The sequence below is a fragment of the Nannospalax galili genome, unplaced genomic scaffold (assembly GCF_000622305.1).
Source record: "Nannospalax galili isolate Female #2095 unplaced genomic scaffold, S.galili_v1.0 scaffold639, whole genome shotgun sequence".
NCBI classification, from domain to species: domain Eukaryota; kingdom Metazoa; phylum Chordata; class Mammalia; order Rodentia; family Spalacidae; genus Nannospalax; species Nannospalax galili.
Genome location: NW_008344644.1, coordinates 2,743,755 through 2,765,723, shown reverse-complemented (window position 1 = coordinate 2,765,723; position 21,969 = coordinate 2,743,755). Strand labels below are relative to the sequence as shown.

Below are 21,969 nucleotides of genomic sequence, written 5' to 3'. Positions count from 1 at the left end.
ACAGGTATAGATAAGGTCAATTAAAACACACAAAAACTTAAAAATTCATTAAGGTTACAGGGTATTAGAAGCCAAATTGCTGGGAGTAACTACTCCAGTGGGGCTCTATGTATTTTAGGGTTGCAAATAAAGAAGGGTCAGATACCGGATAATTCAGGGCTTGTCAGTGAGATTAAGTGGCTACATCTGACAAGACCCCTCTCTTCATGGCCGATGAAGAGGGGAGGAACACAAAGCTCCAGAGAGCTAAATGATGGAATTCAGACATAGAGGTAACAGGACACCCTTGACCTGCATCCCTTTGACCTAGATTTTTTATTTTCTGCATTCAAGCCTGAACTGAAGTCGAACTAGAGACAAAAAATGACATCTAATGGAAAATATCATTAAAGAAGAGAGGATACTTTAGTTCACTTACAGACACAAGCTAACTTGTGGGTGTAAGACTTCAAACATCTCCTCACCCCAAATAAGCCAGTGAGAAACTCGAGATACACAATGGTAAAGGCAGATACCTTTATTGGCTTGATACTCCTTCATTATGAATGCTAATTGCCACATACTTGTGAATCTATAAAAACTGAGAGATATCAAAGAGTGAACCTCGAAAATTAAATGTTCTGATTGTTGTCATTTCCTGTTCCCAGTGCAAGACATAGTAGACTCAATAAGCAAAAAAAAAAAAAAAAAAAAAAATTGAATGTTAGTAAATTGTCATGTTTTGAACACCATGGAGATGGAATTTGGGCCTCTTACATCAGACCCCAGCTTACTTATCTCAACATGTCTTCTGAATGCCCATGACACAGGCTCATCCCCTGACTCAGTGGCCAGGAGGAAAGTGAAACAGTTCTATAATAAAAAGATAATTCCCTTGAGAACAGTTAAGGAATATAATATTACCACCAGAAGTTACTAATACTTATTTCTTGATATAAAAATTTTATGGTAAAATCAACTTAAAGGATCCCTATCTTGCCTTACCCTAAAAAACGATAAAATGCAAGGCAACTTACCAGGCTTACTTATCAAGCCCTAAAATAGTAAGTGACAAGCCAGTGCCCTGCTTAATCCTAATAGAGAATTTGCTTATCACTTTAGATGTAACAAAAAAAAATTTAAAAATCTTCACAAACTTTTGGGAACACATTTTAATATATATTGATTTAATCTTAGGTAATAATGGAATTATAAAAAAAGTTTTGTTTACCCAAATGCTATTGATTATGATTATACTGGTCAAATTCTTATTATGGCTTATTTTCAGCTATTTCATGAAATTCCTGCTTTAACTTATTTGGTACAATTGGCTTATTGTTTATGTTTGTGAAATGAAATATTAGTTTGTCATTAGCAACTTATGAGAGGATAGTTGTTAAGTACCCCATCATAAAAGTCCTCACAGCAGATAATAAATTTAATTATGGTATTTATGTATCATGGTATTAAGACGATTAGTTAGAGAAAATGTTAGAAGGCTGTAAGAATAGAAATATTTTTAGTAAAGAATTTAAGTGTAAAGATTAAAACAGCTGGATGTTTCCAGAATGGAATGGACAAATAAGAAAAGACTTTTCATTTGTTAGGAAAATATGTTATGAAGCTTGAGTAAAAGGACGAGAGAAAAATAATATACACATAATCTTAAAATTTCTAAGGTCAAAGTTTAAACAAAACACTATTTAAATCAATGTAGTTATTGATCTAATCTGGATAACATTTAAAAAGATTGGCTTAGAAAAGAAAATATATGTCTGATCAACATTTATTTGAGAGCATTTAATTTTGGCTAAGTATTGCACAATTCTTAAAAATATTAGACTATTATAATTGATCTGGATACTTAATGACTGAACCTCGAGTTCACCTTCCTTCTGTGGGCCCACAAACCTACCATATTGTTATCGATTTAAAAGATTGACTCTTTAAAGACTTGTCATTTCTGGTCATGTTAGACATTTATGTTTAATTTTTAAATGGAAAAAATTCACCCAAGGATGGAATGCTCAGTATCCCCACCTTGTGTCAATATTGGATAAATAATGGATAAATATCTTATCAAAAAATTTCTAATACCTATATATTTCACTAAGGGGATATCTTATTAGCTTTTATAAAGATATAAATCTAATTGTTTTAAAAGATTTACAAACTCCATCAAAAAATTATTTACAGTTATCACCAGAAGAAATTGGCTAAATGTTTATTGAGCTATTTTGCATATATTGTCACTAATCGTTTTATTAAGCCTCATAAGTTACAATTCTTAGTTCCCTGAAAGCTAACATTGCAATTATCAATTCCCAAAAAGGTAACATTAAATTCTTCTCAATAGCTTTTAGAATGTCAAATGATTTCAACCTTTCCTCGGAATTCCAAATTTGGCATTTTCTTACATTTTTGCTTCCCTTCAATTTAAATTCTTCCTTACACACTGTGGTGCCATGCTCCTTTTCGATTGGGTCCTCAGCTAGAAGCCGGATTTAAAACAAGAATAACCTTTTCATCTCCAATTGGATTTACCTGTTTGTTTTTGGAAATCCTTTTTCCCTTGCAAAATGGCTGAATGATTGTGTCTCTTTTTAAGAATTTTTGAATGGCTTTTTATATCCAATACCCCTAGGCAGGGAATCAACAAAGCAGTGACTGCTCTTGTTCAGCAGAGCTGAATCAGATCCATCTAGTTTGCTGAACAAGATCTTGATGTTATTTATCCTTGCATATCTCTAATTTTTTTCAAATTTCTTAACAAGCTTCCTTTCACTTCCATGTGGAATTTCATTCCTTCTTATATAAATATTTTCTTCCATAAATATATAGCCAAATTCCTAATGCACTAACATTCTTTTTCAGATGGAGACAATACCACTAAATAGTACTGGATTATGGCACTCTCTGTGACCCCCAGAGCAAACAGTTCCCTAATTAATGTTCCATTTTACTAACCTACTTGCATTATATGATTGAAGCCATCCCAATGTTTTTGAGATATTCTAGAATTAGGGATGAAAATGCAAGACTGGCTGATAAACTCGTACTTCCCAAATTGAAGTAGAAAAACCATTTTGAATAAAATGCTGAGTGAGGCCAACTCACAGGACACAGTTTCAGGACACAGGTAATGCAGCAGAGTTCCACAGCTCCAGGGCACAGTTCTAAGAGATATGGGGAGGGGGGCCGGGGGCGGGGGGGCTAGTGCCTTCTGAATTCAAGTCCACTCTTCAAAACTAAGTTTAAGAGTAAAGCTTCACTATCCAGGTAATTGCTATGTTGACATAGTAATGCCACATCGAGCCTTGATTTCTATGTGTAGAGACCAAGATCAACACAGAGAGCTTGGAACTTCACGAACAATTATCGAGAAAGGCAACAATGGCGGGGTCTAATATGCCAGCGGAAGTATTTGCCAGAGTGTCTCGTTTTCCTTTTCCTGCTTTCCTCGCCGTATTAGTGTGTTGATATTGTCTCTTCAAGATCAGATATCTCAAGGTGCTCCAAGAATTTCACCCAGATGGTTTGGAGGAAGGTTGACAGCCTTAAATTTTCTTAAAATGTTAATGATGGGGAGATGAGACTAGAATTGTAATCTAAATTCTGACATCATCCAGGATATTTCAGACACTTAGAGGGTGTGATACTCAAGGACTACCTCCTTTTATTAGTGGAGAGTTCTCAGATAAAGTAAATGGAATTATAAAGTTGGAATTTTTAGAATGAAGAGGATAATTTAACACTAATTCTATTTTGTTTTTCAGTGAGGGTTAAATTTGTTTTATCAACATGACATAGAGCAAAACAGAATTTAATGACCAAAGATATGCTTTGGGAAATCAAATGATGTAAATAAATTATAAACACAGTGGTCATTCCTAAAGCTACTAACATAGGTAATAATGTGCCTATTAAATGATAGTATTTAATCCTTAATAATTTTTAGGGTTACCTCTTCAGAGGAGCAAATGTAGGAGGGGAGGAAGTGGGAATGGATTTGATCAAAACACCTTATATGCATGTATGAAATTCTCAATAAAGTTTTGTAAAAAATTGAAAAAAATTAGTGTTAAAAAGATAGGTTCTTTTAAATAAAAGATTCTACTTTTATTTTTAATTAATATATGTATGTGGAGGGGATTAATGCGCATGAGTGCAGCTCCCACGAAGTCCAGAAAAGAGCGTTGGATTCCCTGTGAGCCACCTAATGTGGGTGCTGGTAATCTAGGTGAGGTCTTCTGCAAGGTCAGTATGTGCTCTTAACCGCTGAGCCACTTGGTAAGTAGCCTTAATGGTAAGTAGGTTCTAATGTGTTTCAAAATTGCATGGGAAAAATCAATGTTTTATGTGTACATGCCTTTGGGAGCTGCATTTGAAACATATAAAATAGTTTTCACAGATCATACTGTATAGACCATCTTATATGTATGGGAAAGTTCATTAAATTGGGTGGGGGCAGTGGAGAAAGGTACAGAGCGGGGAGCAGATCTAAATGCCATCAAACTGTATTTTATGGAAATCATGAAAATTCAATTAAAAATGCAGCAATATGTATGTACATATATGTAAGTTATTCATTTAGTACCATATAATAGGATCAGCATTTCCCAGGCTATCTGGGAATACATAATACTCCTGCATTTCACAATCTGGATACACATTCTAATTACCTGGGTGAATTATAAGAAGTACCACTTACGCCTCATTTCATTCTAGGGGTGGGGCCAAGGCATAGATATTATTTACAAGATCCTCAGGTGTTTACTAATGTGCAGCTGAGGCTGAAATTACTGCCACATGTAAAACAGTCTCCTTCTGTTTGCCAGGAAGGGACTACTCAGGAGACAGATAGGTTGTGGAGGTTGGGTAAACATAACACAAACAAAATTAACCTAAAGGAAATTAGAGAGTAACTGTTTTCAAAGCAGTTCTGACAATACATACACCGGGATTTGCAAGAGAGCAGGCAGGGAAGTTAATGGATTTATTAGTTAGTTTTAGGATTAGCAACAGACACAGTTGCATTCTGTCAGTGTTAATGCTCTTAGAGTTGCTTACATCTTCACAGACAAACATAAACCAGCAAATAGCACCCACACATGGGAGTCATCTTATCAGGTATACTGATATGTGAATAGTCAGTTTCAATGCAATGCTGGGAGAAAAATCAGAAAGAGTGACAAGAAGAGGGCAGGGAACCTTTCTGTAAAGTTAGGCAATGGAAAGGAATAAAAAAAAAAAAAGGTATAAAAGCAAGTTTGAAGATTATTTTGGGGACTGGCACTGTGTGGATGAGAGAAATAAAGGAGCAAACACAAGTGGTCTGACTGGCCACCTGTTGGTGTGAACAAGTGATTAGCTTAAAAAGGCAGACAAGAGTAGACCAGGAAGGACCCTCTGTGCTAATCTGAGATATTTACATTTATTTATTTCAGAGATTTTAGAATGCTTTATATCTTAAAAACCTTGTTTTAATATATCCTTTGCAATCTTATTTGTTTATTTTATGCCTTTAAAGTGTTTATAGACTTTGAAAATTCGGCCAGATGGATACATGATACATAAAATCATTAAGAACCCATACGCGAAACCACATTTGTTTTTGAGTCTAGAGAAAGAAGCCTATAATAATAGGAAAAGAAAATAGAAAATAATCAATTCTGAAAAAAGATTGGCAGATAATTCTGATTACATGAAAAGGCAGTGGTATTTTGAAAATGATGAAGGGAGACCTCCACATAACAAGAAAGGAAAAAGAAAGAACCTCACTCAAACAGTAGACCAGCTAAAAGTGAGGACCAATGTGTCTGATGGTTTCAATTTTCTAAATGAAAATTTAAGGTTACTCATCACCTCAAGAGATCATCAAGACTAATCCATCATGACACATCCCCACTGACTACTGACTGTAGCCACCCTGGGCAATACTGACCCTCATCCCGGGTCAACAATCAATACCTACCATTCACTTCCCATAGGACCCAGTCCAGCCCCTGATCTGACCCCACCTTTTAAAATGCCTGAAATCCTTTTGTTAAATCCTCTGGAACATCATTAGTAGAATCCTTGTAATGTCAACATTTTTTTTCTTTTTCTTTTTCTTTTTTTTTTTTTTTTTTGTTTTTTCTTTCACTTTTTCCTCTCTAATTAAAACCAGATTGTCCCTTGAGGCCACTGCTTCTTTACCAGCCATCTCGAATGGTGGTGGCTTTCTTATTTTGAGGAAGATGTTTCAATCCTTTTTGCCTCTTCTGAACTAATTTTTCAAAATCATTTGCCCAATAAAATAAAAATACCGTAATGAAAGCAAAGCTCTACCTAGTCTGAAGTTCATACAATCCCATCCATACCATTGGCTGTCCTCTTTCTTGGAGTCATCTAACATTATTATTCCTTCTTCTTTAGTGGGGAATTCACTTTAATTTACATTATTGTCTTTCTCTTCATAAACATGATTTATAATCATCACATTGAATCATCAGTGCCTGACCCTTTTAGTGTTTCAATGATATGATTTTTCAAATAAACCTTGCCTATGTACTCTGATTTCCTTCTTTAGCTTGTTAGACTAGCATAGTAGCCTCTAGCCACAACTGATTATTAGGCCTTGAAATATGGCTAGTGGATATTTTATTTGAGTATGTTCTCCAGCATCCTTCAAAACTATTTTGCTGGCTATCCTGCTCTCCCAAACGACTTATCATTTTTTTCTTCTTAAACTGCTTTATTTTCCTTGTAGCCCTTTTCATTCTTGATATTATAGAATGTTATTATTTTGTATACATTCTATTTTTTATACTGTATGTGGTACATAATAATGTTATTAAAACTATAATCAAATAAATCAAATTAACTAAAAATGAAACTACAGTTGCAAAGATAGTGAGGTACTCTTGCAGAGAGACATGAGTGAAGGAAAGAGTGTCGAAAAATATGTGGGTCTGGGAGAGCAGAGGACAAAATGTCTGTGAGTGTGCAGAACATTGGCACCTCACACATTGGTGGAGGAAGAACTGTGGAAAGCTGCATGGCATCATCTTGTACAGGAGGCATTTGAGTATCCTGGAGTTAACAATTCTACTTCTGTATAAATTCTCTGGAAACATTCTTGTGTATGTGTATCAGGAGATGTTTCCTAGAACAATCATAACAACACAGAAAAGCCAAATGCTAGACCCACCAAATATTATTTAACATGAGAATGATAAAGTTTGATCTATTTATATGATGGAAAATATTCCACAAAACCAAAGTGAATAATAACATACATACTGCTTAGTGCATGTCAAAAATTGCACATAGTCTTTCACCAAAGCCAACAAATCTTGTATATGCAGAATGGACTAATATTTGCCTAGTATACATGAGTAAAAGAAACACAAGAAATTTATTCAGGTTATATATGCAGAATCAGGCTTTGAACTTCAACATCAGTGCTGTACTCCATAGTTTTTCTTCCATCTCTAACAGCAAATAGCCAACAGGAAAAATTAATTTGATCGAATCTACAAAACAGCATTAAATCACGGAAAACAAAAGGCAACCATGGAAATTAAGTATGTTCTCACCAAATTGCTTGATTTGAAAAGCAGAAGGTAGGAAGTGTTTAACTAGGTTGATACATAGCTAGTGTGTGTGTGTGTGTGTGTGTGTGTGTGTGTGTGTGTGTTCAGTGGGATAGTCTAGATCCTGCTTACAGATGCAGCACATTGACTCAGGGTGATATTGTCTCCTGGGGGATATCTGGCAATGATCAGAGACATTTTTCGTTCATCACAACACTGGAGACCATTTGCAAACTACTGGCATGTATTAGGTCAAAGACTAGGAGTGTAGTTCAACATCCTACCACACACAGAACATCACTCTACTCAACTGAGAATTGTTCAAAATGGCAGAATTTAGTATCCCAGCACTGGAAAAGCATGGATAGAGAGAAAAAGCAAAGCAGGAGGAATTGAAAATATAACTGCAGATTTATCCATAGAGCAACAACTAGACAAGATGGGGGAAAGCTTGGCCAAAAGGAGACACATTGGATTTTCATAGACCATCAAAGAATTCAACTCCTATTAAACCCTCTCCTTTAAACAGAAGGTCTATGAAGACTTCTGTAACTGGAAACAACCAAATGGGGCCTACTGAGAGTTTTATTGCTAATTGTTTGAGAGAAACAGGCAGGGAAAGAATGGCATAAGAAATTAGACAGATAAAGTTACCTTGGAGGCTGAGGAAGCATAAGCCGCAGGGCTGCTCCCTGAGACCTGCTCCTGTTGTGGACCTGAGAGGGGCCTTTGTAGTGTTGACATGCATATTTGAATTAACTATATTGAAAAGGCCTCCTAGAACATATAAGCCTTATGTCCAACAGAATCAAAGTTTCTCCTTCAGTGTAGGGAATATATTCGATTTGATTGCTTTCTAGCTACTTTGCTTGGCATCCTTGCTAGACACACCCTGAAGCTCAATGGCCTCACGCTGCTCTATTAGCTCTTTAGGAGGCAGTTCATAAAATCCCATCGTGCTCCAGGTCTCCTACTCCTATCATTTTCACAGGTCATTTCCTCCATAAAAGCTCATATTCTGGCATTCAAGGCCTGAGGGTACAATTAGGCCTAAAAAATAAATGAGAATTCATTGGAGATTTGATTTTCCTTACTCTGAAAGGGAATCCTCTTAGACTGGGAACTGCTGCCTCTTGGTCTCTTTGTACCCATAGGAAACGTAGCACAGGAAAATTGGTATGAGATTCTGTGTCATCAGAAGCTGGCTATAAATTCCAAGGACCTTTCTATGAAAGGAACTGATCATGGTCCATGGGTGACAATTTAAGAACCATTTCTGCAATGCAAGCAAATATTACTGATATCCTAAGGGAATGGATCTCTTTGAACATCTTAAGTATTTATATATAAGCAATTTTATTTATTATCTTGTGTGTGTGTTATATGTGTAAGTGGAGACACATATGTGCCATGTCATGCATGGGGAATTCAGAGAACAATTTTGGAAAGTCAGTCCTCACTTATGAAGTTCCAAGGGCTTTTTTTTTTTTTTTTTACCATCTGAGCCATCTCCCTGGCCCTCACACTAAGCAATTTAATAGAAAGTTTGTTCTGGCTTATGTTTGATCAATTAATTTTGTTTTTGACTATTTCATACAAGTATATAATATATTCTGATTACTTTCTCTAACCCTTTCTTATCTCTCTCCCATCCTCACTGACCCCTCCCATCTCATCCATACCAGTCCCTTTCCTAGATTCATGACTTTTGAGGGCCATTTTGTGGCCCATTTAGTTTAACCAGAGTCATCTATGTGAACCGGATTGGAAGTGTCCATTGGAGCCTGTCTCTAGTGAGTATACAGTAGGAGACAATGAATCTTCTTCCCTCTGATTCTATCAGTAGCAAATACTTCAGCAGTGTTGAGTAGGGCCTCCTGATTCCTTTCCATATTCATGCCTGGCTGTTGACAGGACCATTTCTTTATGATCTGGCTTATTTTTTTTTTATTTCTAGTTTACATATTCCTTCACAGAAAATTTTAATAAGTATATTATATTACCAATAGTAAACAAAGAATCAGGGTTGAGATGGGAAAGAGACCATCCAGTAAGTGGGGGAATAATCCATAAAACTTAACCATAAAGAGGCTGTGTGTATGTGTCTTTGTGTGTGTGTCCACATACAAAAGCATGTGGACAGAAAGAGATGTCAGTCTGCCTCTGACAAATGTTAAAAGAGTACCATGGAGAAAATAAGGTTAAAGATGCTGGAAATAAAGGAACTACTTAGGATGAAAATGTTTGCTTCTACTCCATACCATCAATAAAAGGATAGTAAAATGATTAAAATGTACAACTCAAACAGGGAAAATAAAGCACACACCAAAGAAATGTAGCAACATTTTAGAATCTAAAACATATGGATAAATGTAGGCTGTTTTTACACATAGGAAGTGGAAATCTAAATGCAGGCAAGGTAAGGGGACTCAGTGAACATGCTGACTCATGAAATAGGGCTCTAGAAATTAGAAATCCAGAGGGGCAGGGAGGAAGATGAAGATGAATTTGAGAGGAGGAATTTATACTTAGAGTGAGCTTCAAGGCCAGACAATAAAGTACAAAATTCTGAGTCCCAGAAAAAGTCAAAGAGAGACTGGATTGAAGGAAAAAATGTGAAAGAAATAACAAACATTGTCTAGAACTGAGGCCACAGTGTCCCATGTAGGCAGGCCCATTGTGTTTCAGCACACTGGATGAGAATGATAGTGACTAAAAGACATAAGAGAACATTTTACAACACAGAATTGAAAGCAGGCCTTTCAGTGCATGGGTCAGGACAGAAGCAGGAAAGAGGCGAGTTAGTTTTCAATATTTGAAATCAGGATGGCAACCTGCTTCTCACTGAACTGCGAATATCAGGTATAATTTTCAAAATCCACAGTCAAATAATTTTCAATCTAGAGTTTTATAGCTATCAATTACATGTGAAATTTGAACAGAAGATCGAAACATCAAAATATGACTTTTGAACTGAAGAAATTGCTCAGTTGTGCTTGCTAATCATCCAGAGGACCTAAGCTTGTTTCCCAGGACCCACATTGGGCACTTTAGGGTCACCTGTAACGCCAGGGCATCTGACACACTGTTCTGGCCTCGATGGACACCAGCCCCCCCTTTCTCTCTCCCTCCCTCCCTCTCTCCCTCCCTTCCTCTATCTATCCTTCCTTCCATGCTTCTCTCTCTCTCTCTCTCTCTCTCTCTCTCTCTCTCACACACACACACACACACACACTTTAAAAATAAAATATATGCTAAAGAAGGAATGGGGAAAAGAAAAGAAAAAAAAATCAGACTTTGAACTTTTCTTCAAGAAGGCAGGCAAAGTGATGCTTCAGCAAAATGCCAGACTAAATCCAGAAACTGACTGAGGCCTGAGAAACTGAGGCTCTACACAGGTAGCAGGCACAGAAGATAGCACATGCTCCATTATATTGCAAAAAGTCTAAAAGTCAACGTAGATGACTGTGATCTAAATTGCAGTAGAAGCTGGTGAGAACAATCAGTGAAAGTAGCATAAAAACCAAAGCGTGATATAAGGGGTGCTTTTCCTTTTCGGGAGAAGCAGAGAAAAAAAGGAAAGAAAGAAAGGGAGGGAGGGAGGAAGGAAAACTAAGATATTATGAGTTATCTTCATAGTTATAATACTGTAAACATCTAATTATTATTTAAGCAAAACATTCAGCATAACTGTATTGGGAAGGTGAAGAATAGGTGACTTATGGTTGATACACAGATATTTGCATTTCTCTATTCAAAGAGAAGAAGGCAGTATCTTCATCTTCCCTAAAGTTAACAGATACCGCTTAAATTCAAACACCAAATATGTCAATGAAGGACAGTACACAAATGCTGTCTTTTGTATTTCTGGAGCAAGGAAGAATGCTGTGATTGAATCAAAGATCTTATGCACGCTAGCTATTTGCTTTCCCACTAAGCTATGGCCCCAGCTCTTAATACATGAATCTTACATAGAAGTAAAGAAGTAAGATCCAGAAGAAAGAGAGAAACATTTTAAGTTATTTCCTCTGGGGATTAGGATATGGCAACGATGAGGGAGTGCTGCTTTTTGTCATAGTTTAAAAAGAATTTTATAAACATGGACTTGGCTCACATTGGTGAACATAAAATAAAACATAAACAGTCGATTATATCATAGACACCCTTATGCCAAAAACTATGATCTAAGTCTCTGTATGTTTCATGTAAATTTGCTATAACTTTGAAAAACTTCACCTAATTTTGTTTTGTATGTTTTTCTCCTTTACACATTTAACCATTTCTATCATATTAAGCTCCTACTTATTTTAATATTCTGCATTAATCCATCAGGCCTCAATAGTACCCATCTGAGTTAGCAATATTATCAAGAGAACTGCAGGAGGGAGCTGTATTGACATCGCACATCCATATTTTTTCAAGCACGGATGTTGGAACAAACCTCTCAGAAGTACTGCTGATACTTTACCATCCTTCAATTGAGGTCTTAATATATTGGGTATGGTGACAAGAATCATTTTCCAAGAACATCAACTCCCAAACAAAGAATCTGGAAATCTGGATGTGAGCTGTATGATAGAAAATTTCATATATGAATCTGTAGAAAAATTTTCCCAAATTATTTATTCTAATAAGGATTTTATGCCAATAAATTAATCACTGCAAATTTTAAAGTAGTAAACACAATGAAAAAAATTAAGTCAGGAGACATCTCTGTAACCTTCCCCTCTGCTTTCCCTCTTCAAACAGTGGATATTTCAGTACCTCTTTGTAGCCATCGCTGATCCGTTCCAAGTTCAGGGAATAGACAAGGTCTCTGCCTCCTACGAAGAGTCGTTCTTGATATTCATCCAGCAGCATTGTGTGAAGATCAAGAAATCCAAAAGGGCTATGAAATATTGATGTTCTGTTCAGTTTCAAGAGTTCTGAAATGCAAAAAGAGGTATACTCTAAACACATGAGAACACACAAAACCTTCTATAATACTTTTCTCATATGCTTAATTACATATTTGTATTTACCATGAATATAAAGATTTTGAATTGAATTATTTAGAGAAATTAGAAATATCCAGTCATCTCAAGTATGAATGTAGAATCCATTCTTTTTTAAAAAAATATTTTATTTTTTTTTATTTTGTATGTATGTGTGTATTGCCTGCATGTAGGTAAGTGCACCTGTGTCATGCAATGCCCACGGAGGACAGAAGAGGCTATCAGATCCCCCAGAACTGGAGTTACAAACACTTGTTATCTGCCATGTGGGTGCTAGGATTCAAACCTGGGTCTTCTGCAAGAACAAGTGTTCTTAACCACTGAGCCATCTCTGCAGCCCCTGGAATTCATTCTTAGTATCCCAATACCATAATCTAAGGATGTCTGAGTCCCTTATATACAATGGGTAGTTTTAGCCTATAACCCATACATATTCCTCTTCATTCTTTAAATCATCTCTAGAGTACTTATACCACATGCAATGTAAATTCTTAGTGAATAGTTGTTTTACTGCATTGTAGGGAATGACAAGAGAAAAATCTTCATATGTTCAATATAGGCTCAGTATTAAAAATATTTATGTCCATGGTTGATTTTGTTTTGGGTTTTGTGTTTTTGGATTTGGGTTATTGTTATTATTATTATTATTATTATTATTATTATTATTATTTTGAGAACTTCCAGTGTACATTAAGCTGGGCTTGATCTCAAAAGAGATCTGTCTGCCTCTGCCTCCTGAGTGCTGGGATTAAAGGTGTGCTACCACTCCCACTTTTATGTTTTAAAATATAGAAAAATCACCTATAACAATCTTTAATGTGTAGCGTAAAGTCAAAAAGTCATTTTATGTAGCTTCTCCCTGTATAACAAGATGTGGTGTCTCAACTAAACACTGGCAAATTTAGTTCAAGACTGTGACCATTTAGTTTTTGATGGACACCAACTCAGAAAAATCATATATTTATACCTGAAAGTAACGTTCAAAGCCAAAATGCATAGCTCTGGCAACAGTCATGGTTATAATTACAATTGTGATTATTGGTAAAACTCTTGGGAATCTATTTTCTAACTGTAATTTTGGCTATCTTCATGCATTCTTTCCTGCATTAGGAATTGTAAACTATATGTATTTGGTTATATATATTTTAAGAAATCAGAATCCAGCAAACTACTTGTTTATACATTTTTTTGCTGTTGTCAGTTTAATCTGAAATCATGTATGGCAGGTTGTAACGACTTGTAAAAGGACACAGGAGAGCTCTTCATAATGAGAAAGAATATTGCTCCTAAAAGTAGCTCCTGAATACCAAAGATTCTTTGGGAAACCTAAGTGAAAAGAGAACTTTATCTTTCAAAGTTCAATGCCAGAGCAGCTCATAGAGAATGTGGAATCTTAATAAACAGAACACTAGAAAGCAGCCAATAAGCTGAAATATGCTAAACAACTAACATTTTGCTCATTCTTTTGAAACTCTTGTTTCCAAAAAGGTAAAAGTGCAGCTTCTTTTCCTCACTTTCAAGAATCTCAAGAGACAAGAGCATTGTGAGTTCCATATTAATCTGGGCTATATAGGAAGACTTATTTCAAATAAACCTCACAGGAGTTGGAGAAATGGTTCAACAGTTAGGAATACTTGCTGGCCTTGCTGATACATACATGTAGGCAAATGTTCATACACATAAAATGAAAATTAATAAATAAACCTTTTAAAAACAAAAAAAAAAAGAGTAAAAAAGTATGTATTCCTTGTCTGGGTCTCAAATCTACAACCCAGTAGAGACTTGTAGGATTAACTTTATATTTTTAATCAATAGTTTTAAAATTAAAGTATCCTTTTAAACATGAACTTTGAGATACTGAATCATTTGACAATTAATGTAAGTAAAGAATCCAAGAATAAATCTGAGGATGGGTTCTAAAATGCTAGATGCTTTACTGGGACTGGAAAATTGGAATCACAGAGAGATTAGATAAAGGCCTTTGAATCCCAAAAGACAAAACTTTTCTCATTTAATATTTTTCATATTAAAAATCTTAGCGCTGTTATTACTAGATACAAATATAAAAGCACAATTTTAGATTCAATATTATGCCATAAATACAGATCAATTCTCTCTACACCATTACGGTTTGTCTTTATGGATATAGGATTTCATAAAAGCCCTGTTAAGAGGAATATTCCCATAAACGTTTCTCTGGGTATTATACTTTGTTAATATTTCTCACTTTCTATGCACAAGAAAATTGTGACCTAAATACATACATCTAAATACATACATCTTAATATTAGTATTAAGTCTTAGAATACAAAGTTGCTGAAAATGTTGAGATGCAAAGCTCAGAAAACGGTTGCTTGGGAAATCAAATAAAGGTATAAATGATTCCAGTATGCAGGCCTTACCTGATGCTATTATCAGTGTTATAAATTAAGCAATGATTATTCTTTGAAAAACTAAATTGAACTTAGAGGCAGGATACACAATGTACATCTGCTCAGTGGATTAAGTCTATAGACACTCTTGTCTGCTTCTAGATGAGGTCATTGACACCACAGTACTTCTTCATAGATACAGCAGGGTAGGTATCAAAATCTACTTTTTTCAATGAATTTCCCATTTCTGCTAAGCTTATTCTAATTCTAATCATTTAAAGGTAGTTCTCATTTATTTCAACAATAACAGATGCTATTTTTTTGAATTGCTAATCTTTTATTCAGATAACTAACTTTTTTTCTAACCAATTCTGTCTTTGGCTAAGAGACAGAACATGTGCTTATGTTACTGAGGATGCACAATTTGGAAAAAGAAAAATGAAGGGAATAACTGATGCATGCATTAGACTATCCAAATTTTGTTGGAGTTCATTTTAATGACCTTTATATCTTTCCAAAAACAGTAGGTAACTGTGATGTAATAGTTTACTTTGTCATTATCTTTACTGATGGAGAAACTCAGAGGCCCCCAAATTTAATGACTCTCTAATAAGCAAGTCTTATTACAATAAGAAAGCACTCAAATTACCTATTAAAACATGAAAGTCAAAGTGCAGTGCATGTGTACACAATAAACAAAGTCTAATACTCAGAATCTACAGATCAATTTTAGCCTTGGCTTTGACCTTAGTAACATGGGGAAAATTTGAATAGTCTTTTAACTTCTTTGGATTAGACTCTTCATGTATGTATCCTTTTATACCCTTATAATTCTTAATTAATTGACTGAATTGTGTTTTCAAGATGAAGGTCAGAACACACTATACAAAATATACCAAATTTGTTAGTGATTTGATGGAATTATAAGTGCTGAGCTTATAAAGGGAAGTTTAATGAATAAACCTATTTTTTCCTTGCTGACCTTTGCTCAAAGAATTATGGAAACTATTCATTTACATCTTTTCATATATTAAAAAGTTTATATAATGAGATAACTATTTTCTTGTTACTGTTATAAGAATTTTTGGAGATTGTGTATACTGACTGATTCATATTGCCTAGGAGGAAGTTAGTTGCTGGCAAAATTTGTGAGGATATTGCCACACATCTTAGTCAACAAGTCAAGGAATTTCATACCATTTATGCAGCTATTGCCTATAATAGTAGCTAAAGTCATTTTTATACTTAAAAGACCCACAGCGTTAAGTATAATGTTCTTTAAACATTTTTACATTGTGAGAGGTTAAGTTAATAAAATGTTTCTGCTTATCCTGACTTTGACCAACACACCAAACAGAATAGTGCCACAGTGAATTCCTATGAAGTTCAGGCTTCTTAGTAGATACAGTATCTCAGAATCCTAACATTAAGCAAAAACACATGACTGCAGGGGTCCATATTTTCTTGTTCACTTTCACAGTCAAAAACCCTAATTTTGATCTTTAATTTTCCATAAGCTGTCCATTCTGACAAGCAGTAATACCATATTATCTTTGAGGTTGTCAGAAAATGTTGATAGTATTCGTTAGAGGCACCTTGCACAAATATCCAGAATAACAGACAGATATTCCAAAACACAAGCTATTTTTGAAAATGACACATGTATTTATTTTTAATTTTTATTAAATATTAACTCTACTCTTTATTGACTTACTTGACTATTCCCCCAAAGAATCTGAGATTGCTCATACAAGTATTTCTGATCAAAATAACAAATAAATATCTAGGAGAGTTAAGATAAGGAAAAAATGAGGTAAGAAATAATGAGATCCTAGCAGACAGTCTGAGAGGGTAGGTTCTGACCTCCATCATACAGTAGCTCTGATCTCAGCAGACTGCCAGAGAGTGCCAAGTTCTTGTCTCCCTCTGTCCTCTCTCTGACAGAGGGGTTGAAAACACAGGGGACAGCCTGAGAGCCCCTGGATCCAGCCTCCATGTGGTGGTGAGCTTCCCCTAATTGCACCACACCATCCCTCTACCTGGGATTTTGTGAGGTCCCTCTGAAGGCCCCAGGGCAGATCTGGCTTTGGTAGGCTAAGACTGAAATTCTAGCAGACAACTTGAGAGGGAGGACCTCCTAAGTGCCCAGATCTGGCCTCTATGTGGTGAAGGAAGCCAGAGTGTACCTGACTGGAACCTGCATTGGGCTTCTGTGGGTGCTTCTGAATAGCTACTCTGAGGCCATCACTTTCCTCCAAATTGAACCTGAGAGAAATTGAAACCTGTACCAACCACCTTTACATAACCAATAAAGAAAGGATCTAGGCACTTGAATAATACAAACAGAAGCATACTTCAACTTAATTCTCATCAGAATCGTAAACAATAAAAGTAATTCACATGCCAAAATAATAACAAAAGAATCATAAATTGGAAAGCCAAACCACTATGTCACCACCAAACTCCACCAATCCTGTAGAAGAGTTCTACAAAGAGAACCCCTAAAGATAACCCAGGACACTGAATTTAAAAGAATAATCATAAACATGATCAAGCAATTCAACAAATTTAAAGAACACACGAATAAACAAATCAAAGAGCTAAAAGAAGATAGAGATAAACTTCTGAATGAATTCACAAAAGAGATAAAAACATTGAAGAAAAGTCAGGCAGAAATGAAGAAGGAAGTGCAAAACTCAATAAGCCAACTTGAAACAACAGGGGAAAGCCTCGCCTCTAGAATGAATGAAATGGAAAACAGAATATCAACACTGGAGGATAAAGTTGAACAATTGGACAACTCAAGCAAAGATTATGGAAAATTAAAAAACAAAACAAAACAGGAATGGAATATGCAAGAGATGTGGGACACCACAGAAAGACCAAATCTACAGATCACAAGAACAGAGGAAGGAGAAGAATTTTAGGTTAATGATGTTGACCAGATCTTAAACAGGATTGTAGAAGAGAATTTCCCAAAATTAAGGGAAGACATCCCCACACAAATACAGGAAGCACATACAACACCAGATAGGATGGGAAAAGAAACTCCCCATGACATATCATAGTAAAAACACTAAATGTACAGCACAAAGAGAGAATACTGAAAGCAGAAAAAAAAAAAAAAAAAAAAAAACAACCAACAACGAGTCACATACAAAGGAAAGCCCATCAGAATTATAGCTGACTTATCAATGCAAACTATGAAAGCCAGAAGAGCCTGGACCAAGGCATTTCCAGTTCTACATGACATAGATACCAGCACAGAATACTATACCCAGCTAAAATGTCTATTATAGTTGAAGGGGAAAGAAAAATCTTCCATGACTTGAAAAGCCTCAAAGAACACATGTCCACAAAACCAGCCCTTCAAAGAATACTTGAAGCAATACAGAGAGCAGAGAGAGAGACAAAAATTCTCAGCAAAATACTTGCAAACCACATACAGACACACATCAAAAAGATTATTCACCATGATCAAATAGGCTTTATCCCAGAGATTCGGGGATGCTTCAATATACACAAGTAAATAAACATCATTAATCATTTAAATCAATTCAAAAACAAAAAACACATTTTCATCTCAACAGATGCAGAAAAGGCTTTAGACAAAATTCAGCATGAATTTATGTTCAAAGTTCAAGAGGGAATTAGACTGGACGGAACATACCTCAACATAATTAAAGCTATATACAACAAACCCACATCCAACATCACTCTAAATGGAGAAAAACTGGAAACATTCACACTAAAATCAGGAACCAGACAAGAATGTGCACTATCTCCACTCCTTTACAACATAGTGCTTCAAACTCTTGCTAGAGCAATAAGACAGGAGGAGGAAATTAAAGGAGTACTAATTGGAAAGTAAGAGGTCAAACTATAACTTTTTGCAGATGATATGATACTATACCTTAGAGATCCCAAAAATTCCACCAGAAAAGACCTATAACTGATCAACACTTTCAGTATAGTGGCAGGTTATAAAATCTATATATACAAAAATCAATAGCCTTTCTATACACCAATAACAAGTAATTGGAGAAAGAATACAGGGAAATGCTCCCATTCACAATGGTTGAAAAAGCTATCTTGAAATAAATCTGACCAAAGACATCAAAATTTCATCTCTACAATGAAATTTTTAAATCATTAAAGAGATTGAGGAAGACACCAGAAGATGGAAGGATCTCCCATGCTCATGGACTGGAAGAATTAATATTGTGAAAATGACCAACCTACCAAAAGCAATATATAGATTCAATGCAATCCCAGTCAAAATCTTCATGACATACTTCACAGAATTAGAAAAAAACGTCTTTAAATTCATATGGATTCACAAAAGACCCCAGATAACCAAAGCAATCCTGAGCACAAAGAGCAATGCTGGAGGGATTACTATACCAGATCTCTAAGTATACTACAGAGCAGTAGTCATAAAAACAGCATGGTACTGGTACATAAATAGACAAATAGATCAATGTGACATCACTGAAGATCCAAACCTGAATACACACAATTACAGCCACCTGATATTTGACAAAGGTGCCAAGAACACACAATGGAGGAAAGACAGCATCTAAAACAAATGGTGCTGGCAAAACTGGATATCCACCTTAGAAGAATGATCAAAATGGATCAAAGACCTCAAAGTGAAGTCTGAAAGTCTGAACCTGTAAGAAGATAACATTGGGAATAATCTACATGATATAGGTGTAGGAAAAGGTGATTTCTAAACTGAACGTCCATTGAGGAGGAAATAAGGTCAAGACACAAAAATTGGGACCTCATTAAACTAAAAAGCCTCTGTACATCAATAGAAGCAACCAAGGAAGTGAAGAGAAAACCCACAGAGTGGGAGAAAATCTTCACCAGGGACACATCTGTCAGAAGTTTAACATCCAGAATATATAACGAAGTCAAAAAACAAAGAATCAAGAAAGGAAGTAACCCAATTATAAGATGGGCTTAGGAACTGAACAGAGAGTTTTCAAAAGAAATAAAGATGGCTAAAAAGCATCTTAAAAGTTGTTCAACATCACTAGTAATTAGAGAAATGTAAATTAAAACCACCTTAAGATTTCACCTTACCCCAATCAGAATGGCTAGGATCAAGAGAACAAATGACACCAAATTCTGGTGAGGATGTGCAGAAAGGGGAACACTCATTCACTGTTGGTGGGACTGCAAACTCCTGCAACCTCTATGGAAAACAGTGTGGAGAACACTTAAAAAACTAAAAATGAACCTAACATATGACCTGGTTATACCACTCCTTGGCATATACCCAAAGGACTCATCCTATTGTAGAGACACTTGTACAACCATGTTTGTTGCTGCTCTTTTCACAATAGCTGAGATGGAATCAACCTAAGTGTCCCTCAACTGATGAGTGGTTAACAAAAATGTGGCATATTTACACAATGGAGTTCTATTCAGCAGTAAAGAAAGATGAAATAATGAAATTTGCAGGGAAATAACAGACTCAACAAACAAACAATGTATGTTCTCCATCATATGTGGATCCTAGCACCAAATCCTTTTAAATTCCAGTCCTTTTAATAATATGATGCTATACAGCAGTCCCTTCTACATGAAATAACTACCATCATCACAACTTCAGCTGAGCCTGATAGCTGAACATGTCACAATTGAGCTTGTTGACAGTTGTGCTCATTCATTAAAGGAGGGCCAAGTGGGGTCATTGGACCTCACTACTTTATCCAGCCACTCTTCCCAGCCCACTAAATGTAATTTGCCCCTAATCACACACGGCCTCCTGGATTTGGGGATGACTAAAGTATACAATCTGGGGAAGGCTAGGAAGAGAAAGCATGGGTAAAGGCTTTGCAGTGTGCATACCCTGAGGTCATACATACACCTCAACAACCCCTCAGTTATCTTGACACCTTTGAGACTGAACTGACACTGATTCTAACTACTCCAACAGCTATCAAAATACCTGAAAGCAAATCCTAAATCCATCACTCTAGGGTCTAGCCTTGGAAGACAAAAGAAAAATCAGGAGGAACCCAATAGAGGGATGCTTTCGGAAGCCCTTGTGAAGAAAATCCAATGGACTCTCATATGAACATTTGAAAATTGTCCTGTTCTGACTTTTTTCTAGCTCCCTGTCTAGAATTTGTAATGCTAATTACTCTTGCTTTTACTTCTCTTTCATATCTCCTGTTCATGATTCAAAGGCTATCTTTTCATCCTTGAGATAAGACTCATGCAATTTGGGAGTCTTTTAGATAGACCCACTGAAGGAGTACTCCAATTGCCTTAGCCTGTGTCCCTGTTCAGCATGGAAGAAGCCAGAGCAGTCTGCATCCTGATTCCCTATTGGCAATTTGGGTGACCTCTTCAGAGAATGGTGTGATAAGAATAGGAGGTAGGAATTGGCTAGGCAGTTAGGGTAAAAAGACCCTAAAGAAAAGTAGCCAGTTTCTTGGCTAAACATCACAATGTCCTTGGGTCTCTTAGCAACCTACTCTGTTCCAAAGGCAAAAATGTCGAAAATATTTGGGAGCTTTTATCTAATCCTTAAAAGATTTTAGGGTTACCTCTTCAGAAGGAGTAATGTTAGAGTAGCAAAAAGCCTCATAAAAAAATTGAAGAAAGAGTACATGAAATTATCAGAAAAAAAGTGATGGGGAGCTATGGGAAGAGTTGGAGGGGAGGGAGTGGCCATGGATTTGATCAAAACACCTTTTATGCATGTATGAAATTCCCAATAAATTATTTTAAAAAGAAAAAAAATAAATCCCACTAACCTATTTTTGTCACTCTCAAAAAAAAAGTGATGGTTGGAATTAATATAGCTATTAAATAGTCCCCTAATATTTGACATATTGTTAAAATGAATCCCATACCCCAAATTGACCTCAGGATCTTCAACATCCAGAGAAAATGTCAGCACAATATGAACAACATCAATAACAGTATCATGTACATGGAAACATCATTATGGTCAAAGACTGATAGAAATTTCTCCTGAAGTTATCTAGGAAGAAAGTTGAAAATAAAACAAAGAACATTCACCAT

The 21,969-nt window shown here is 35.8% G+C and overlaps 1 protein-coding gene across 1 annotated transcript in view; it reads right to left on the bottom strand.

Annotated features, from left to right (window-relative positions):
* Positions 1–21,969, bottom strand: part of Sema3e (semaphorin 3E) — a 283,121-nt gene that overhangs the window by 138,065 nt on the left and 123,087 nt on the right. Inside the window, exon 2 of the mRNA XM_008840910.3 lies at positions 12,321–12,481. Coding sequence (XP_008839132.1) covers positions 12,321–12,481 — 161 coding nt within the window. The remainder of the gene's footprint in view (positions 1–12,320; positions 12,482–21,969) is intronic.